The 19,064-nt window shown below is 48.0% G+C and overlaps 7 protein-coding genes across 7 annotated transcripts, besides 1 other annotated feature; 3 read left to right on the top strand and 4 right to left on the bottom strand.

Moving 5' to 3' along the window:
• Positions 1-230: 230 nt before the first annotated feature.
• Positions 231-1,319, top strand: UA08_05918 (hypothetical protein; the record flags this gene model as incomplete). Its single annotated transcript, XM_020268241.1, has 3 exons — positions 231-335; positions 400-1,077; positions 1,155-1,319. 3 exons carry the CDS (start codon positions 231-233, stop codon positions 1,317-1,319), a joined length of 948 nt encoding a protein of 315 aa, XP_020119329.1.
• A 3,029-nt stretch (positions 1,320-4,348) lies between these two features.
• Positions 4,349-5,179, bottom strand: UA08_05917 (hypothetical protein; the record flags this gene model as incomplete). The annotated part of the gene is made up of 1 exon (XM_020268240.1): positions 4,349-5,179. The coding sequence occupies one exon, from the start codon at positions 5,177-5,179 to the stop codon at positions 4,349-4,351; it is 831 nt and encodes a 276-aa protein (XP_020119328.1).
• Positions 5,180-5,652: 473 nt separating this feature from the next.
• UA08_05916 (hypothetical protein) lies at positions 5,653-6,752 on the bottom strand (the record flags this gene model as incomplete). Its single annotated transcript, XM_020268238.1, has 2 exons — positions 5,653-6,507; positions 6,561-6,752. 2 exons carry the CDS (start codon positions 6,750-6,752, stop codon positions 5,653-5,655), a joined length of 1,047 nt encoding a protein of 348 aa, XP_020119266.1.
• Positions 6,753-7,678: 926 nt separating this feature from the next.
• On the top strand, positions 7,679-8,659 carry UA08_05915 (hypothetical protein; the record flags this gene model as incomplete). Its single annotated transcript, XM_020268237.1, has 1 exon — positions 7,679-8,659. One exon carries the CDS (start codon positions 7,679-7,681, stop codon positions 8,657-8,659), a length of 981 nt encoding a protein of 326 aa, XP_020119267.1.
• A 1,239-nt stretch (positions 8,660-9,898) lies between these two features.
• Positions 9,899-11,164, bottom strand: UA08_05914 (hypothetical protein; the record flags this gene model as incomplete). Its single annotated transcript, XM_020268236.1, has 3 exons — positions 9,899-10,662; positions 10,726-10,901; positions 10,965-11,164. The coding sequence occupies 3 exons, from the start codon at positions 11,162-11,164 to the stop codon at positions 9,899-9,901; spliced, it is 1,140 nt and encodes a 379-aa protein (XP_020119264.1).
• An 833-nt stretch (positions 11,165-11,997) lies between these two features.
• On the top strand, positions 11,998-16,571 carry UA08_05913 (hypothetical protein; the record flags this gene model as incomplete). Its single annotated transcript, XM_020268235.1, has 3 exons — positions 11,998-16,092; positions 16,160-16,348; positions 16,413-16,571. The coding sequence occupies 3 exons, from the start codon at positions 11,998-12,000 to the stop codon at positions 16,569-16,571; spliced, it is 4,443 nt and encodes a 1,480-aa protein (XP_020119265.1).
• Positions 12,289-12,367: a repeat region (Identified by RepeatMasker using a combination of RepBase library and repeat library created with RepeatScout).
• Positions 16,572-16,771: 200 nt separating the features above from the next.
• UA08_05912 (hypothetical protein) lies at positions 16,772-18,217 on the bottom strand (the record flags this gene model as incomplete). The annotated part of the gene is made up of 1 exon (XM_020268234.1): positions 16,772-18,217. One exon carries the CDS (start codon positions 18,215-18,217, stop codon positions 16,772-16,774), a length of 1,446 nt encoding a protein of 481 aa, XP_020119112.1.
• Between the last annotated feature and the right edge of the window lie 847 nt (positions 18,218-19,064).

Here is a 19,064-nt window from a genome sequence, read left to right as displayed (position 1 = left end):
CGTCTCGTATAATCTTCATCACTTTATTATCATTCCATTTTATTCCCACCACTCCGTATTTATTATGCTAATTTGAATCCATATCATATCATATCATATATTCTGCACATCTCGAGCATATATATATATATATATACACTTCCATTCGCCTGCGCATGGAATGGGTCGACACTGACGAGCGACATTACGATTACGATTGACGACACATTCATCCATCACAGGAAATCCGCATGTCTCGACAGCAGCCACAAGACAGCGATCACGACATGGCCGTTACCTACACCAGCAGCAGCAACTATGCGGCGCCTGGCCAGACGCTGCCCTCATTCCGCGAGGTGTGTCTTCGTTTCTGGCCGCAGATATAATGATTGAAATTTGCTAAACAATGACCTCTCCCAGCTCCTCCCCCAACACCTGCACGAAGAAATAGACCGCACATCGTATTCACATTCACACTCGCATTCCCGAGACCGAGACCGAGACCGAGACCGAGACCGCCACCGCACGCCAGACGCCTACAAATCAAGGCCGGGGCTTCCTTTCCCTGCTCCGTCTGGCCCCAGCCAGATTCTGCCCCCCTTGCGAGACCTGTCCGGCCGTGCCCCTGAGAGGCCCATGAGCGCCTACGCCTACGACTACGATGATGCCTCTCTCACTCGCTCCCGGTCACGAGGGGGCTATACTCGCGAGCATGCATACACATCGCACACCACAGCAAGCACAGATGACGACCGGTACCGCTACAGCGGCGGCGCCATGTACGGCAACCAAAACGCCTACGATCCCGCGCGATACGCCGGCAGCCAGCAGCCTGCCTACCCGGCCAGCACGTCCAGTACTGGCAGCAGCACGGAATACATGACGCACACCCATGCGCTGCCCCCGTCCAATTTTGGCGTCATTGGCATGGGTGCTGGCGATGCGCTTGACTCGCGCGGAAAGAGGAGGAGAGGCAATTTGCCCAAGCCCGTGACCGACGTGCTGCGCGCGTGGTTCCATGAGCATCTGGATCATCCGTATCCAACCGAGGAGGATAAGCAGGTGTTCATGAATCAGACGGGCTTGTCGATTAGCCAGGTATTTTTTCTTCTATGTCTTTCTTTGAAATCCTTTCTTTCCCTTTCATCTATGATGGTTGTTCTAACGTCTTCTAGATCAGCAACTGGTTCATCAACGCGCGGCGTCGCCAATTGCCTGCCCTGCGCAACCAGCTGCGCAACAGCGACGGCGAGCATGGACATATGCGCGGTGCGTCGCCGTTGAGCGATGGCGACGTGTCGTCCATGTCGTCGTCGCCGACCCGGACGAGGCATCGGTAGTAGCATCGCATTCTATTCTGCATTATGAAGTTCTTGTTGGTTTGTTTCTGTACATTTATTTTTATAATTACACTTTGATCTTGGTTCATTCGTGTGAATCGGGGCGCTTGGGCATGGCATGGCATTGGTTGTTGAGGTCGATCAATGGATGATACCCTCTTTTTCTTTCTTATTCTTTACATTCGATATACTATATTATATTCAACTAATGTGGATGACAGTTGCATGATTCTGAGATGAATGACAATTCTAGCACAAGCACAGCACTACTTTATACTCCATAGTAACTATGAGATAGTGATACTAATGTAGCACCACTACTTATAGTACGTACGGTACGACTCTCTGGACGCCGTATCATATATGTACTTCCCAATTCTAGTAAGTCAATCGTACCTAGGTAAATATTAAATTAATTATAACATGTAGATCATAATCCTTCAACTAGTACTACGTACACGCACTACCACAGCACTAGACTTTAGTGCTAGTCTTACTAAGTGTCATACGCCGGACCGATGGATGGAGACTACTCCTGCTAGTTCGCCACTGTGGAAAACCTGGACCAGAAATGTGAATCGGAATGCAAAATGGCCCTCTCGTTCGTATTCGGCGCTAAAAACTTGCACTAAAGCCCAACTTACCCCCTACCACGTTAGCAACTTAGGTAATGTTGGGAAAAATGAAAGGTGATAGGGCAGGTCGCATACGCAAATCGCCACATGGTGTGGATGCCATGACAGTTCATGTATGTATGTATGTATTGTCTAGTTAGCACGGAAATATACTTTCGGTCTCAAGGAACCACCAAAAGATTGAAGGGGGCGGGTTAGACTTTCTGCTACGTACCTACGAAGTAGATTAGGTAGTTCTTAAAGTCGTAAGGTCTAGAACTTGGAATTCGGTACATTACTCCGTACTTGTAGGTAGCGGACTGACACAAATCGGGGTTTTCACTTTCTAGGCTTTTAGGCGAATGCCAAAAATTAAAGTACGGGAGTAGGCTTTGCCTCGGCTAAGTCTTTTAAACTTTCTAGGCCCTGAAAAGGAAAGTAAACTAAACTTGGTAAAGTAAGAATAGGCTTAGGCCAGGGGTATCTCCGGAATTATACGTACTCTAAAGCATACGACAGTATGGAGTAGGTAGCAATAGCAATACTACTCACTCGACGTGGCTAGGTTGCAGCCTAGTGAACGACAGCGTCATTCGTATCTCAGTGCTCACTCGGGTGGGCTAGTTTGAAGTCCTGGTATTTGGGGGGTTCTTCTTGTATTGTCCATAGCAATCGAATGCAACTGGCGGCTACATGTAATTCATGGGGTTCTTTAATTCTCACTTGGAAAAGCCCTGTTCATCCGGATATATAAGGGAAAAGCTGTAAGTTAGGGCACACAGGTAACGTGATAACCCGATCAGGTGCCTTCCCATCAAGGAATTTAATTTTATATCACATGACTGTTTTGTTGCCCAGCATGTCTCTTAAGGTCATTCGATGTCCCAGGCTCATAAAACTACCCCCAAGCCTTGTCTTACACATCAAGTAAGCGATCCTCTTATTTCAGATATGAGTCCAAAGGCTATGTTAATATCTAACGTTTGTCTTGCGAAGCAAAATGATCTGACCAAAATGCCATCAAGCTATTTGAGACCGTTGCCTGACCTGCTCGTTGGAGAATATCATACAAACTCATCAGCACCGAGCAACGACCTCTTTATTGGAAAGCTAGTGACGGGAAATGCTAGTAACAGCATCTAACATGGGTCTTGCGCCCACGACTGCACATTGTTTTTCTTCCTCCCAAACATATTCCTCAACACCAGTTCGATTGTCTGATTGACCACTCCTGGGGTTCGTTCGGTTTTAGACCTCAGAGCCATAGTATAATCGATAATACAAAAGGGGAACAAACGGCGACGAATGAATCCGCCGAGAACACAGATGAAAAGAAGGAGGGGCGTGTTTTTATGCCTATCAATGACTGTCCTATGTGGTTGCCATGAACATTGTCACTTTGCTTTTATTCGCAAAAGTCAAAGCTCACGGGGCTAAAAGCACAATCTGACAAAGACTTCTGGAAGTGCTGATCTGACGTTATAATAAAAATCCAAGGCAAGCCAATTCCCCGAAGTACATAACGCTATCAGGAATGAAAGAGGGTTATAAACGCCATTGGACCTGAATCACTGAATTCTACCATCATATGTTTCATCTTGTACGTCTTCCAAGGTGGCTGGTTGTCCGGCAGCGGTGACGGCCTCATGGAGGAACTCGAGTAGGGATTCGGACTGAAGCGGGCTACGGTCTCAGTTACGTTACCTATAGGCTGCCGTACTCAGTTGTCTTATCGCTAAAGAATGTAGTTTTTTAGGGGATCGGGACCGAGACAGTTCTTTCCACTTGCTGGAGGAACTTGATCCGGGCTGGAAAGGACTACGCTCTCAACATATTTGCTAGGAAATTGTCTATAAATTTCTTATAGTAGGGTCTATCCTTTGTATATCCCCAGCTTGGTTCAGAATATGCAAGATTTACTATCCGCGTCCACAATCAATATCCTAGGACATCTATCTCCCGGTCCTCTTCATACTATTTTCGTCTATCATGAAACTGGTCTAATACTGACAGTTTCCTATCTGATAACTAAACTCTATTATTATTTTCAAAAGAACTGCACAACTGCTGATATCGTGAATCTCAAACGCTTTGCAGAGGATCTTCTGTAAGACCAGGATCAAACGCCAAGTGTAAAGCAACTTTGGTTTGACATATAATCACTCTGCACAACTGGCACCAGCAGATTGACATGGTTATATTGTCGACTTTTCATGGAGGCGTGAAACGGCCCCCAAAGTCTCTTGATATACCTAATGAGTGCTCTTCAACTCTGAAATTCGTCTTGATGTTTCGAAGTATAAAAGAAGAATGACAGAAACAGAGATACGTGCACCGTAAGCCTTGATATAAAAAATGTCCTAAAATTCCATACTATGTTGACCAGCATTACAAGGCAAGCCAGCTGATTACAGACTATGACAACCACTGCTTCAACATCGTGACGTCTCGCCACTTTTCGTCCGACTGGGCAACCGCCTGTGCCTCCGTAGCAGCAACACCAGGCGTGTCAGGCCCGAGGAGCAGCCGCAGCGGTGGCTCCGGAACACTAGCAATAAAAACTATAGCTTCAGCTACTAGAGCCGGGTCAGTCCAGTTCGCGCTCAGCTTTTGTCTCAGGGCTGAAAACTTGGCTATGCTGTCGCGGTACGGCTCGCTGATCACTCCCATCCCCATCGACGAACCTGCCCAATCCGTCTTCATGCCACCAGGCTCCAAGACGGTGACTCTGATCCCTAGTTGCGCAACCTCTCTCGATAACACAGTCGAGAAGCCCCCCACAGCCCATTTAGCACTCTGATATGACCCAAGACCAGGACTGCCTGTGCGTCCACCCACTGAAGACACTTGCATGATGTGGCCGGATCCTTGCTCGCGAAGAATGGGTAGCACCGCCTTAGTGATGTTGACGACGCCGAAGAAGTTGGTTTCAAATTGCTCGCGGAACGAGTCTATAGTCATGTCTTCAATGGAGGCTACATCGGCGTAGCCTGCGTTGTTGACTACGACATCGATCCTGCCAAAGGTTTGCTTGACTTGAGTCACAACTTGGTGCGCCTGTTCAACATTGGTGACGTCGAGGGCAAGAGTGAGCAACTTGTCAGCACCATACTGTGCTGCGAGGTCATCTAGATGTTCGATCTTGCGCGCGGTTGCGGCGACTCGATCGCCTGATGCGAGGATGGCCTTGACAAGGACGCGGCCAAGACCGCGCGAGGAGCCTGTGACCAGCCACGACTTGGTCATTTTTAGCTAGGTAGATAGGGGCATTCAGATTCAATATCTAAGTAAAGTAGAGGGTCAAGGGTACATTTATATATCTTGTGCTTCAAGTGATGCGGTTAACTCCGCATGTCTGAGTACCGGATATTGTGCGGCTTTAGCGGGCTTAATGTAGAACATATTGGAAACGAACTTTTTATTGCTATACAGCTTTAAATAAATGTCTCAGAAATCATAGCATGATTACTAATTGCAGCCTCTTGGACTGACTAGATAGTGCTGCAAATGACAAGATCTCTGCGAGACAAGGGTTTTTTTTTTTTTGATAAGAGGGGCCGTGGGCAGACAACGAAGGTGTATAGCAGACGTATTAACAAGGGACAGCTTTAGAGCTACTTCTGGATATTATATCAACAAGAATCGAACGTGCAAAATATCTGCTAGCTCCTCCGCCTCAAATTTTGTCCGCAAATCCAAAAAAAAAAAAAGAAAAAAAATTAAGAAACGACCAGGAGAATAAGTGGCAGAGTGAGCAACTCGATTGCTAACTGGACGAAACACTTTTTCAAATGAAGTTCAAGCAGCCAAAAGAACTGAGACACCCCGAAAGCCTTCAATGCACTGCTGAATGTAGCAAGTCCCGGAGGAAGAGGAGGAGTTTTGCGTCCTGGTCCAAGCAGCTCTGCTATTGTTGATCCACGCTGCTTTATCGGGGAAGGAATTAGCGTTTCCAAGCTACCCGATAAAAGGCTTGCTTCGGTCGATATGAGAGTGATAAACGCTGGGAGTAGTCCCAGAAAACGAAATAAAAGTACGACGATCACTGCAAGGATCTCGCCCCCGGCGCGTCTGCTCGCGGAAAGTGGGATATCCTCAGAAGAAGTCAATGACGCTTGTATTAGATCCTGGGCCTCATACATCAAGCCTTTGCACAGCCCATATATGAAATTAGGGACTGCCAAGTGTATCCATTTCCTTTGGTTTGCATCTTCTGTCGAAGGAGAAGATCCAAGTCGATGTGCTGAGATAGTAGCACCGGTCCAGATCAAACGAAATTTAGACAAAATGACAGAGGAACAGGCGTATGACAATGGTCGTAGCAATTGGTGCCTGAAAATGGCAATTTCTAAGCAAACTCCGATCACATAGAGAGCAACATGATAGAAGACAGCCATCACGATCGCACGAGAGAATGCGTAAAGGCTCTGCGTAAGATAGATGCGATGTATTGCCTTGTGGATGGACCGGAAGGTCAGCTCAGGCCGTGTGTTGTGGCCGGAAATTGTCCCATCGGCTCGAGCAATCTCCACGATCAAAAGTGTCGGCACGACATGGCCAAGGAGATAACGAACCTTGTTGAAAATTGATTAGCGAATACAATTAAGAGAGAAGAGAAGAGACTTACTAAGCCGGAAATCAACAGCTGGCTAGAAATGAGAGCAAAGGAAGAAAATGTGAGCTCTACGTGTATGCCGTTGGTAAGGAGAGTATCATCGACTTGGCTTAGCAGGTTTCCATCTCCTCCTGGACTAACCAGAATGTTCAGGACCCGCGAGGGTAGACTTGCAAGGATGACCCGGCTCAAAGTGAGAAACATTTCCATCTTTCACTGAAGCGAAATTGTGCGAACATCATTGATACATGCCTGGAAGATGTTTCAGGCAGACAGCTGGCGGGCCCCGCGTCGCCCCATATATAATTGCGAAACTCCGACTGCCATGCTTAGACGAACACCTAGTTAGTCATCTAACTAAAGGAAAGCTTCACTGTCCAGTGTGTCTTGGGTGGAGACATCCTGGGACACCGCCTTGAGGCGCAGCGAGGCAGTGAGGCAGTGAGGCAGTGAGGCAGTGAGGCAGTGAGGCAGTGAGGCAGTGAGGCAGTGAGGCAACGGCGACACTCAAATGATTATGAGCCTTATGTAATTTAAAGATCCGGTTTCTGGAGGCGGATGTCCGTAAGGACGAGAAATACGCGTCCACTTAGTGCTACCTGATGCTAAAAAGATGTCCATTGATCCATAGATTCTATACGGATCATGGTACCCAATGAGCTTGCAAATTTCTATTATTCTCATACTCATTTAGCCCTATATTAACTAACAGACAAGTCTAACATCCAATCCCTAGATTGGGGCGGGGCACATTAGGGCTAGAGTTAGGGTTATCGAGGCACCGCGTTGAACTGAATAGTCACCCAGCGTTAATTCTGCTGCAGTCTCTGCACAAAAACAAACGGCTGCAAGTTTCGAGGTAGAAAATCCCAGAATGCGAAGTAGAAATGGCCCCAGCCCAGACATGCAAGACTAGCAGGAATAGCAAGGTTGGTTAAGCCATTGATTTTAGTGCTTATTCATCACGACTCTCACTAAGTTAGTTATTGACCGCACTAACGACTCAGCACTTTTGTCAATCGCAGAACTCGCCAGCGGTAACTATGCACCGGATTATATTTCTGGGGCAGTGTGGCAGACACCCATACGAACTGGAATAGATAAGTAGGGGAAAAACAGCATAAAACATTATGGACTGGACCGCCGAACCAGCAACCGTGGAGATCGACTCAGAGGACGCCGACTCCGCACTCGGCGACGAACTGTCCACGTCCAGCACGTCGCTCAGTTCCAGCGTGTTGCGCTACGAATGGAAACATGGTCGGCGCTACCACTCATACAACGCCGGCGCATACAACTTCCCCAACGACGAAAAGGAGCAGGACCGTCTGGATATGGTCCACCACGTCTACTACCGCTGTCTGCATGACCGTCTGTTCTTAGCGCCCATCGACCCTAACGCCGGTCTGCGCATCTTGGATATCGGCACGGGCACGGGCATGTGGCCAATCGAGCTGGGCGATTTGTATCCCGGCGCGGGACTGATTCTGGGAAACGACCTGAGCCCTATTCAGCCGCATTGGGTGCCTGCGAATGTGCGCTTTATGGTCGATGATGTCGAGCAGCAGTGGGCTACATCCCAGCCATTTGACTACATTCACTGCCGGTACATGGCCGGCTCGATCAAGGACTGGCCGCGTTTGATCCGCCAGTGTTATCAGAACCTGGCACCCGGGGGCTGGCTGGAGCTGCAGGAGTCCGCCAATACGTTATATTCCGAAGATGGCACTTTAAAACCAGACAATCCCATGGTCCAGCTGATGGATGGCTTGATGGAGGCCTGCGACAGGGTTGGTCGAACATTGGATCCTGCACCATCCATGAAAGCCTGGGTCAAAGACGCCGGGTTTGCGAACGTCAAGCAGCAGAGGTTCAAACTGCCTGTTGGCAGCTGGCCGAAGGACCCGAGGATGAAAGAGATTGGCACTTTTCTGGCACTGAATTTTGTAGAAGGGGTGGATGCGTTTACGGCCGTGCTGTTCAGGGATGTTTTGGGCTGGAAACAGGATGAGGTGGAGATTCTGAATTCTAGCGTCAGGGCAGCGGCGCAGCAGAAGGGAATCCATCCGCTGTTTGATTTTTTGGTTGTTACTGCGCAGAAACCGGCGTAAAATCCTGACAACATGAACATGGAGCCTCGACTTCCGCTGCTCTTCCATCTTTTCCACCAAAGCTGTCTCAGTCTTTGAGGCCTGATAGGCCTGGATAATTCAAGGCCGCAGATTTTTTTTTTATCAGGATGAAGAATGCCCTCCCCCTGTAAGGTCCTGCGAGCAAGACTTTTACCACACGTTATCAGTTGAGGCTGGCCCCATTGTATATACCCAAAAGTACCTAGTAGTAATAACCTGTCAATCGACATCTTAACTAATGCATTGCAAGCAAAGCTCATATTTCCTGAAGCGAAAGTCAAAAACTAGGACAAGTAAGGCTTGTTAGAAGAAAACATCGAAACTGCTCTTATTAGGGTTATGTTAGGGTTATTCACATAGCGTTCACCAAAGTGGGGGAGGAGGACAACGCCGCCTGAATTTTTAATATTCCTTTTGCTCAAGTACGATCAGCGCCTAGAATAACAGACGATCGAATAAATAAATCAAGCTTATCAACCAGACCAGCAAGTAACGGAAAACACAATGACGTCCCCATCATCTATTGAATCTATTCCCACCCCGGACCATTGCACGGCCGACTTCTGCTTGATTCCGGTTCGGAAGCCAGCAGCATCCATTATTCTTCAGGTATATAATCTGACTAGTCGATACAGATAGGAACAGGCTCTGCCTCGGTCTCCGCGCAAATCGCCGATGTGCAGCGCTTAATCGAAAGGTCGGGGTTGAAGTATGTGATGCATTCTGCGGGGACGACGTTGGGTATGTCTTCTTTACTTTGTTTTATACAAGTATGATGGTTAATTGCCATTTTTTCTTTTAGAAGGACCATGGGACAAAGTGCACCGCGTTATTGGGCAGGCGCATACTATATTGCATCAACAGGGGGTTGTGCGTATTCAGAGTGATATTCGCAGTGGATCGAGGTATATATCTCCTTCCTTCTTTAAACTGGGTTTGGATATTTGTAGATTGCTAATCTGTCAATTTGTAGGATTGACAAGGTCCAGTCGTTTGAAGATAAAGTGGCCACTGTTAATAAATTGCTGGGTAAGGAATAGACCAAGATGTGCCAATGGGGCTGTTGAGAAAACTATTCTGTCATATTCAAGTATCATGAAGAGAGAGCATATGTATTTTCATTTGAAAATCCGTGATAAAACACCATAAAAGCCTACCTACAAAATAAAACATATCAACACCATCGCTATGCATACATGAAAGTCAAAGGATATACAGCTAAAAGGTGATGCCGCCCCCGAGGATGCTACCCCAGTCGCCGCCGACCCAGATCCAGTTGCCTACGCTCGGGTTAGCACCGCTTTTCACATCATCCACGAGTTCGGTCAAGCCCACGTATGTCCCACTACTGGTGGTGGTACTGCCGCTGTCATCCTCTTTGTTGGTATCGGGGACAGCTACTCGGCCAGTTGCGTCGGTGACGTTGTTCAATTTGTCCACTACGTCGATTGCCGGGCCCTTATCGAAGAAATCGACGAGAATGAAGGTGGGTTGGCGACCAGAGTACGCCGATTTGCATGTATCGGCGGATGTGAGCAAGTTCCCTGTACCGTTTTGTCCGTTTGTGGTGTCGATGGCACTCACGTCGGGTTCCTGGATTCCGAGGCCGATGTCCTGGTCGAGGAAATGGTTCATGAAAGGTAGGCGGTTTGAGGATAGGGCTGCGGCTGTGTCTCCAGATACAGTTGATGGACGATCTGGGAGACAGGAAAAGTTGGACGCGGACGTGACATCGTAGGGATTCTCCCAAATGTATGCGAATTCATCCATGAGGTATGCAGCGTTGCTGTTCGAGGACAGAGATGCGATAAATGTCATTAAACGTGTGCCGTCGTCGATGAGTTCTTGCAAGGTGGGCCATGATGAAATGGCACTCGTTGAAGATGGCGTATAAGCGTAATCCGTGATATTTGCGGACTCGAAAACGGCACCAAGCTCGGAGTCTGTAGCATCATCTGAGTTTACTAATAGGACGGTGACCACTGCGAATGGATATCAGACTCTCTTTTCTTTTTTCATGTATGTCAAGTGATTGGTGTATCTACCGTCGTTGGGGTTGTCATCTAACCACGCTTTGATTTCGCTCAACCAGGACTCTAGAGTTCCAGCATCGAGGTATGTGCAATCCGAGTGACAAAGATGCCATTCATTGTCGCTCTTATGAACCTGGCCAGTCACCAGTCGTACACCCGCAGAGAGCTGAACGGTAGTGTTGTAGTATCTAGTAGTTATTACTGGTTCAGTTTTTCATTCTTTCTCTCCATTTCTTCAATGCCAAACTCACTGGTTCCCGAAGTCCGAATAGTCAGTGCTCGCGTCTCGCACAAAAGGGCTGTCATGAGCTCCCAGGTGAGTAATCTCTCCGTACGATAAGCTGCACAGGCTAGGAGAGTTGTTGCAAGCAGTAGTGTTTCGACGCATAATCTCTGACGCTGAAGCAGAGGCGCATGAGAAGAGAAATGCAAATAGGCTCAGTGAAAGCATCGTGTTGGTGTATCGATATCGACGGAGCAATCGAAAAGTAAACAAAACATCTGACGCTATATTGAGAGGAGCATAAGGTCTTGGAATGTTAACGAAACGATGCACAGATACTAGAGTTATATTTTCAACGTAAAGAAAAAAAGGCCATCAGTCATTATATACGAGATAGATAGATGAATTAAATAAATAAAGAGTTTCTCTCTCGTGTCTCAGGCTGACGACAAATCATCGAGGCTGAGCAATAGCTGAAACCAAACGGGTATAGCGCTGACGTGCCATTATTTCTTAGCGCCGATCACTAAGACTCCGGCGGACTGCAGCGACTTTCCCACAGGGCTACGGCGGGTCGGGCAAGCCTTGCCCGCCAAACAGCGGCGGCCTGAGGGTTAAGGCTGGCCCGGGCGGCAGGCGGCAAACAGCAAGCGCGATTCTTGGCGTCTAAACTTCCCGATCGCTTACCTAATAAGCCGCTGCCAAGAGCCAATTACGTATCAAGTTAGTGCATGCTAGGCTAGACACACCTCGCTTTTCCTTTTCGCACGGCTCGCATCGCATTCTCTTTCTTTCTTCTGCTCGCCATTCCACCTTGCCCTTTTTAGCTTTCGCTTCTTTCTCTCATTGAGTCATATATTTGTTTTGAAACTTGTGCAATTGCTGCTTTTCTATCCTGCCTCGCCGTAACGTCAGCTGCGGTTTAGTTTTCCCCCGAGCTTGCATTCTGGAAGCTCGCTGGTCTCTTGAAACAGAGCTCCCAGCTGGCCTTTCCACCTGAACACTGCCTATCGTCGCGTAACGGGCGTCTTTCTTCTTTAGCAAGAGACGAGTTGACAGAAATGTCCACCCCAAGCGACCTCCAGGCTCTCTTTGCGAGCATGAAGCCGCGCCCTGTGCCACCGCCTCAAGATGGCCAGGCGTCTGCTTTCCCTCCATCGGGTTTCAGGGTAGCTAATCCGCAGTCTGATGGTCAAAGGCTGGGTGTGCAATCGCAAGCGCACCCTTTCCTTCCTCACGGCTATCACAACCCGTCTGTATCATCGCCTATCTACAGTCCTGATCCCGCCAACACGCCTCCACACCATGGCTCAGACATTGTTAGTCCCAATGTGCCAACTCCGCGCGGTGATCAATACCCACCACCACCACAGCAGCAGCAGCAACAACAACAACAACAACAACAACAACAACAACAACAACAACAACAGCGGACAGCCAGTGCTGATCAAGCTATGAGTTTACTCAGTCTCTTGAAGTTCAGCAGCCAAAACAAATCAAGTTCTCCGCAGCCTTCAGCTGCTGTCGGCTCATCTCCATCTCTTTCAGCGGACCATCAAGAAGGCGGTGTCTCTGAAAGTTATCACTCTCATTCGAGAACTATTTCCGCTTCAGACCTCGTCGCTTCTTTCATGTCAAAGCCTGTTTCTTCTCCTGCCGCCGGCCCGCCGCCAATTCCAGCTGCTGGTCGCGGTAGTGTTGCTGCTGAAAGCAGCGCGACAGCCGCCGAGACTCAGGATATGCTAATGCGTCTTCTGAATCGCTCTCAATCTAAAGCTGAAGAAGTCAATCGCGCCTTTCAAGACTCTTATGAAACCACTCCAGCGACTCCTGAAGTAAAAAGCCAGGGTCAACCATCCATGCATATCTTCGGAACCCCCGAGAAGGACGCCATTAACTTCGAAGCCCCAAGACAAGCCCCATCCAAGGGTAGCATTTTCACCTATGTCAACCCCTTTGAACAACTTGCTGCTGCGTCACCTCGCCGAACTCCTCAGCCCAAGTCTCGCAGCGGCAGCCCTGCAATCGAGCCGTCGCACCGGAAGAAGGAGGCTAAATCTGAGTCGTTGGAAGCGGCGAAGGTCACTGCTACCGCTGATGAGAAGGAATCAGAGCAGAAAGAGACCGTTTCAAAGGCAGTTGACCAACTTGCCGGACAACTGGATCGTGAAGTAGAGGATGCTTTGACCAGAGCCAACCTGGGGGAAGCCGTGACAAAACCGAAAGCTAATAAAGAAACCGTTAAGGAAGACTTGGATACTGCTGCGGATGCGGTGCAAACCGCTGCCATCGAGGCAACGAAAGAAATCGAGATGCAAGGTGAAGTCGGTATTACCAACACCGTGAAAGAAGTTGTTGAAGAAGCTGTTAAAGATAATGTCGCAAATGAAAATTTGGCAGATAGCTGGGAGAGCGCCGAAGATAGCGCCGACAAAGTTGAGGGACGTGTTGTGCGAGTTTTCAACTTTCCCCTCCGGCCTTTTATTTCGATTCTTCTCAAACCGGACTCGGGCAAGCTGCCTGCTTTACGTGACGATGGAATCATGGATGTTGCTCGTCTCAAGAAAGAATTTGACCAGCTTGACCGCTGCTTAACCTCTGCAACAGCCCAATACATTATCTATGCGTTGGCTAAGAATGGTGGATTGCGAATTATTCGTCAAGATGATGGCCGCGATAAGCAAGTTTTCCGGTTCGCTCGTGATCGTTTGTTCAACGTTGCTTTGAGCAATTCTGCACCGAGCACCTCCAATCCTTCTAAAGATCAAGCCATCATTGCCATTGGCGTCAGTGGGGCTGTTTACTGGGCTCCCGTTTTCCAAGGCGACAATGACTTGTTCGAAATGGACACGGTGGAAAGCGAGTGTCTCGTTTTTCCTCCGTACCCGGCGTCTGACGAGAATACATCTGGTGGCCAGCTGAAAACGCGTGCCAAACCCAGCGCTCGTCATCCGGAATTCTTCGGTATTGGCCGTGGAAAGAACATTTACATTGTGTCTCCTAAATATGCTGCCCATCCCAGTTACGGAGTGTCTGGTTCACAGCGCACTGTTGACACTGAGAAGTTCTTCAAGGAACGTGCGTTGAAGATATCCACCGGTAAGGCTGGCAAGGATTTCACTTTCAGTGAGGATGACACAGTTGTGGCTTCTCTTGACAAGACTGGTCGGTTGAGGTTTTGGGATATTCGTGAAATGGAGCAGACCACAGATGGGTCGCACCCGTCTGAAGTGCGTGTGCCTCTGGCTACATTTGTCACTGGCTCGCCAAGTGAGAAATCGTGGCCTACTTCTGTTCAATTTATCGACAAACTGCGCCCATTTGCCAAAGCAGTGGCTATTCGCTACGTTCTTGTTGGCCTAAAGCAGAATCACACTCTCCAGCTCTGGGATATTGGGCTGGGGAAAGCGGTTCAGGAAGTGAACTTCCCCCACGACAATGAATCGGATGCGATTTGCAGTGTTGCGTACCATCCATCTTCGGGCATTATTGTCGTCGGCCACCCTACAAGGAACTCTGTTTACTTCCTGCACTTATCTGCACCAAAATACAACCTGCATCCTATGTCTCAAGCCGATTATATTAAGCGCATTACTGAGAAAGATACAACCCTGCCAAAACCTGAATCTACTGCCTGTTTGAGCGGCATCCGCGAGATCTCCTTCGCTTCTAAGGGTGAATTGAGAAGCCTGGATATTCTTCCTATTAACAAATCCTCAGGCACACAGCGAACCGTGGAGGAAGAAGCTGGTCTATTTGAGATTTATGCAATGTATTCGCGTGGCGTGACTTGCTTAAATATTAAGAGGGAGGATTTGGGATGGTCTACTGAGAACAAGATCATAGCACCCGTCGATGCGCTGAAAGAAGGTTACGTCGAAGTTAACGATCTTCTGACCTTCCCTAGCTACGTTGACGAGCCTTCTGTGAATGGAGACTTCGTCGGCACGGGCCCTGGTCCACTGAAGGCTGCTACCAAGGATGGCGCCAAAAAGTTGACAGATATAGCTGTCGACTCAGCTGCAAGTGTGGCTATTTCTAGGACTGCCTCGCCTACCAAACCTGTGGGTAAACTATCCGCTGACGAGCAGTTAGAAGTCAATAGCCTCACGGAGAAAGGAAAGAAAAAGAAGAAGGATAAACCCAAGGATGTCAGCAAGCCATCTGGCTTGCATACCCATGATCTTTCTAAGTATTTCACGCCAGCCAAGACTACTCAACCGGACCAAGAAGAGGAGCGGCCCGCTGCAGGTGTCGGAGGTCAGATCTCTATTACGAGTGCAAATGAAGTTGCCACAGGTGATTCGGTTAATTTCGGTATCTCAAGCGAGCTGGTCAAACAGCTGGAGGAGGGTGTTTCTGCCGAGGTTCTCAAAGGCCTTGGTCACGAATTAGAAGGACTTCATAAACGATTTGATGAAGAGCGCCGTGCTTGGGATGCAGCATCAGCTAGCAAGACTGACCAAGTTCTCCGACTCGTGTCTAGCACGCTTTCTGACAACGTCGAGAAGAGCCTCAACCGCATCATCTCGCACAGCATTCAGACTGATGTTTTGCCAGCAGTCATTAGCTCGACATCAAATGCAGTGGGCAAACAGCTAAATGACGTTATTTCGACACATTTCAGTCAAAGTTTCCCACGTGAATTAAGTCAGCAGTTGCCCAATTCGTTGACTCGTGCAGTCAAGCAGCCGGAAGTGTTGCATTCCATCTCCGAGGCAGTGGCGAACAAGAGTGCTTCTCGGGTTGAAAGTGAAGTAACTAAATTGACTCAGAGTATCATTTCGCCTGCAATCAAGGCTGCAATTGCTCGTCAATCGGAGACGATTACGAGGGATTTCGAGCAGCAGATCCAGGTTCAGTCTAGACAATATGAAACGCAACGCAAGCAGGATTCTGCTAAAATTGACCAATTAATTTCTTCGATCCATGCCTTGAAAGAGACGGTTCAAGTTATGTCGACTTCGCAGACTGCTCTGCAGAATGAAGTTGCAGCGCTGCAACGGCAGTTAGGAACTCAGCAACGAGACATTGCTCCTCGACCTGTTCCAACCGCCCAACCTCTGGCACCGGTGCAACGCACTCCAGAGGAAGTTGAACTGACCGAAATTGCTCGATTGGCTGCTGAAGGGAATCTCGAGGAGGCGTCTGTCAGGGTGAGCCAAACATTGACTCTATACACGCTAAAAGCCTATCAGGTGGTTAACTGACAATATCTATTAGTGGCTGCAATCATCTCAACAGGCTGACCTGTTTGACAATCTTTTTGTTCGTCTGAATCCTGCTTACCTGACCACGGTATCACCTATTGTGTCTCTATCCGTGGGAGTTGCAGTGACCACGGCTCTTGTGACGAATATCCAAGAGCGTTTATCATGGCTTGAATATGTGCTTCAAACTGTGAATCTTGCCGTATGTCTATATTCTTTTCTCTATTCCATCCAGACGAATTTACTAACATTTCTTCCCGGAAAAGGACCCCGATATCCGTGAAGTAGCCCCCAGGATTATGGATATTCTCGTCCAGCGACTTGATGGGTTGTACATGGCTGTTGCAGACGGGAATCCACATGACCCAATACTGCGCAAGATTCCGCCGTTGGCTCGTCGTGCTCGGGAGCTTCGTGGTCTTTGACATGAATTTTCTTCGGCTATCATATATGTTAAGACATGAACGCAGTTAATGAATATCTGCTTGTTTTTTTTCTTTTCTTTTCTTTCATCCTTCAATTTCTCTGATGGGGATTGTTATACATGAATTTTAGCTTAACAGATTCAATCAGCTAAATACCTACCCAAACGAGTCGTAGTTTGTATATTATATATGTATACAAATCAAGCATAATAATCGCCCACTTCCTCCACCCCATCTCTAGCATCCTCATCTCCTTGCACAAACTCAAAACACATCGCTCTCCAATTCAACTCCGCCCTCCAATGCAACCCATAATACACATCTCTATCCTCTGTCGTCTTTTTCTTTTCGTCGTGGCTGTGCCCATCTTCCTGCTCGAGTGGATAGGGAGGAGAAGAAGAAGCCAACCCCCCCGACCTAAGTCGTCCTCGTCGCGGAAACGTCACTGCCCGAAACCGGGAGAGGAGTATCCCCATGGAACAGGATAGACATGGTTCGTGCGTAATATAGATATCAAGATCGGTACAGAGATAGCCGCCTGCGGAGCGGGTGAGGATTCTGTTCTGATTTGGACTGGTGATGGTAGTGGAAGAATTCGGACGGTACAAGTAATGCGTTTCGAGCGGCGATAGGGATGGGTTGTGCACATCCCCCGTTATTGCTGAGGTTGATGTTGATGTGGTAGCAGCAGCAGCAGCAGAGCTATCAGCTCTACGCCTCATAGCTACCATTTCGATAACGCGCATGATAGCGTGGAATTCTGGTCCACCCTCGCAATCGGGGTTGTGTTTTCTATTCTCTTCTGCTGTATCTGTTACGATCCCAGGTGCGATATATCTCGCATCACCGGCAACAGCAACAATGCCATTATCATATGCATCCTCCTCCTCCACCTCCTCCTTATCATCGTCGCCGTTCCCTACACTAGCAAGAGCAAGCGAAGGATCAACCACGACAACACCAATACCCCTCCCTCTCTTCAGCAATTTTGCTTCTTGCGCTACCTTGCACGCTAATCCAAGGTAATACCCGGCTTTGGGTCTGATATTCGTCTTCGTGGCGTCCAGAATCTTGACTGGAGGAGCGATTATGCTGCGCGGAAATGCGGCGTTGAAGTTTGTTGGCCAGAATGTGTTGGTCCATTGGTCTGCTTGGTGTTGGGTGAGAGGAGGTTGGAGGGGGACTGTGAGGTGGTGGATTGGCATTGAATTTTCTTCTTCTTCCCTCTCCTCCTCTTCATCTTTTGGAGGGCTGTTTTCGTCGGTAGAGGGCGTGCTGTTATTCGCATGTGCAGGTGCAGGCGTGGGTGTGAGTGTAGGTGTAGATGGCACAAAAGGCGCAAGAAGAGTCCTCAACTGCGCCAAATCTGGTACTGGAGGGGCTATCAGGACGAATATAGTTGGTATGGGTACTTCATTATCATTATTGTTGTCATTTTTCTTCCTTCGCTTCTGTCTTTCGCTTTCTATCGCATTTCTGAGCGTTTCTGGGAGAAAGCTTTCTTTCACAAATCGACGAAGATGGTTGAGCGGTCGACCTGGGTCTTTGGGAAATGTTGAATCTAGGAGTCTTGAAGACAAAAAGGTTAGCTTATACTCCCAAGCGAAAAAGGCTAGAAAGCATACTTTGAGACTTGGGATGCACATTTCTGGATGATTTCGGCGGTATATGCGTCTCCTGCATATTAAATTGGTACCGTGAGTTTGAACCGCGCCATACAGAGAAAGAGAGACACGGACCAAATTCAATACTTGGACTAATCTCTTGAATAGTAGGCACAGGCACAATGTGGCCTTTTAGAGGGTGTATATGAGGTATATCATGGGCGTCCTCCATCGGAAATCATACCCCGCTCAAAATGCGGATGAGAAATGTAGCTATGCTGTATTTTTGCTGTGGACCAACGGCATTGACGATTCCCTCTATGAATATGTATATCATATATCAATTGGAGAGCGTTCATTGATATGCTGTTGGCAATTGAATTGTCAGAAAGTAAAAGGAAGAGGGCATGTTCAATTCATGCAGGAAATATTTTTGGTCGATTGAACTGCGCGCTTATCCTATTTGGGGGGGCGATAAGATACGAGGATGCATGCATACAGTTTAGATGTCACTCAGATATTCTGTCGTACAACGTTGAACGCTGCCATGTTTAATGCACTGCTGCTGTGGAACAATAATATTAAGCAGGTACGTATGCAAATACTAAATAGACCTGACCATCGACAGCACTATATCATTGTCGGGCTTAAAAAATAATTGTTTTGCCCTTAAGTCAAGGCACATCCAATATACATACAAGAAGCAGACCCAAACAGACAAGAGATCTCCGCTCGCGCCCGAATGATTCTCGTCTTTGATTCCGAAAGAGAAGAATAATACGATAGAAATAAAATCTTGACCCACGTCGAGATCGATAAATGATGCCGAGAACAGAGAGAACCGTACCAAATCACGGGAAATCTCTCTAGTTTAATAATGTAGTAAAAA

The sequence above is a fragment of the Talaromyces atroroseus genome (genome assembly GCF_001907595.1).
Source record: "Talaromyces atroroseus strain IBT 11181 chromosome Unknown scaffold_7, whole genome shotgun sequence".
Classification (NCBI taxonomy): Eukaryota; Fungi; Ascomycota; class Eurotiomycetes; order Eurotiales; family Trichocomaceae; genus Talaromyces; species Talaromyces atroroseus.
This window is presented reverse-complemented; position numbering and strand designations above follow the sequence as displayed.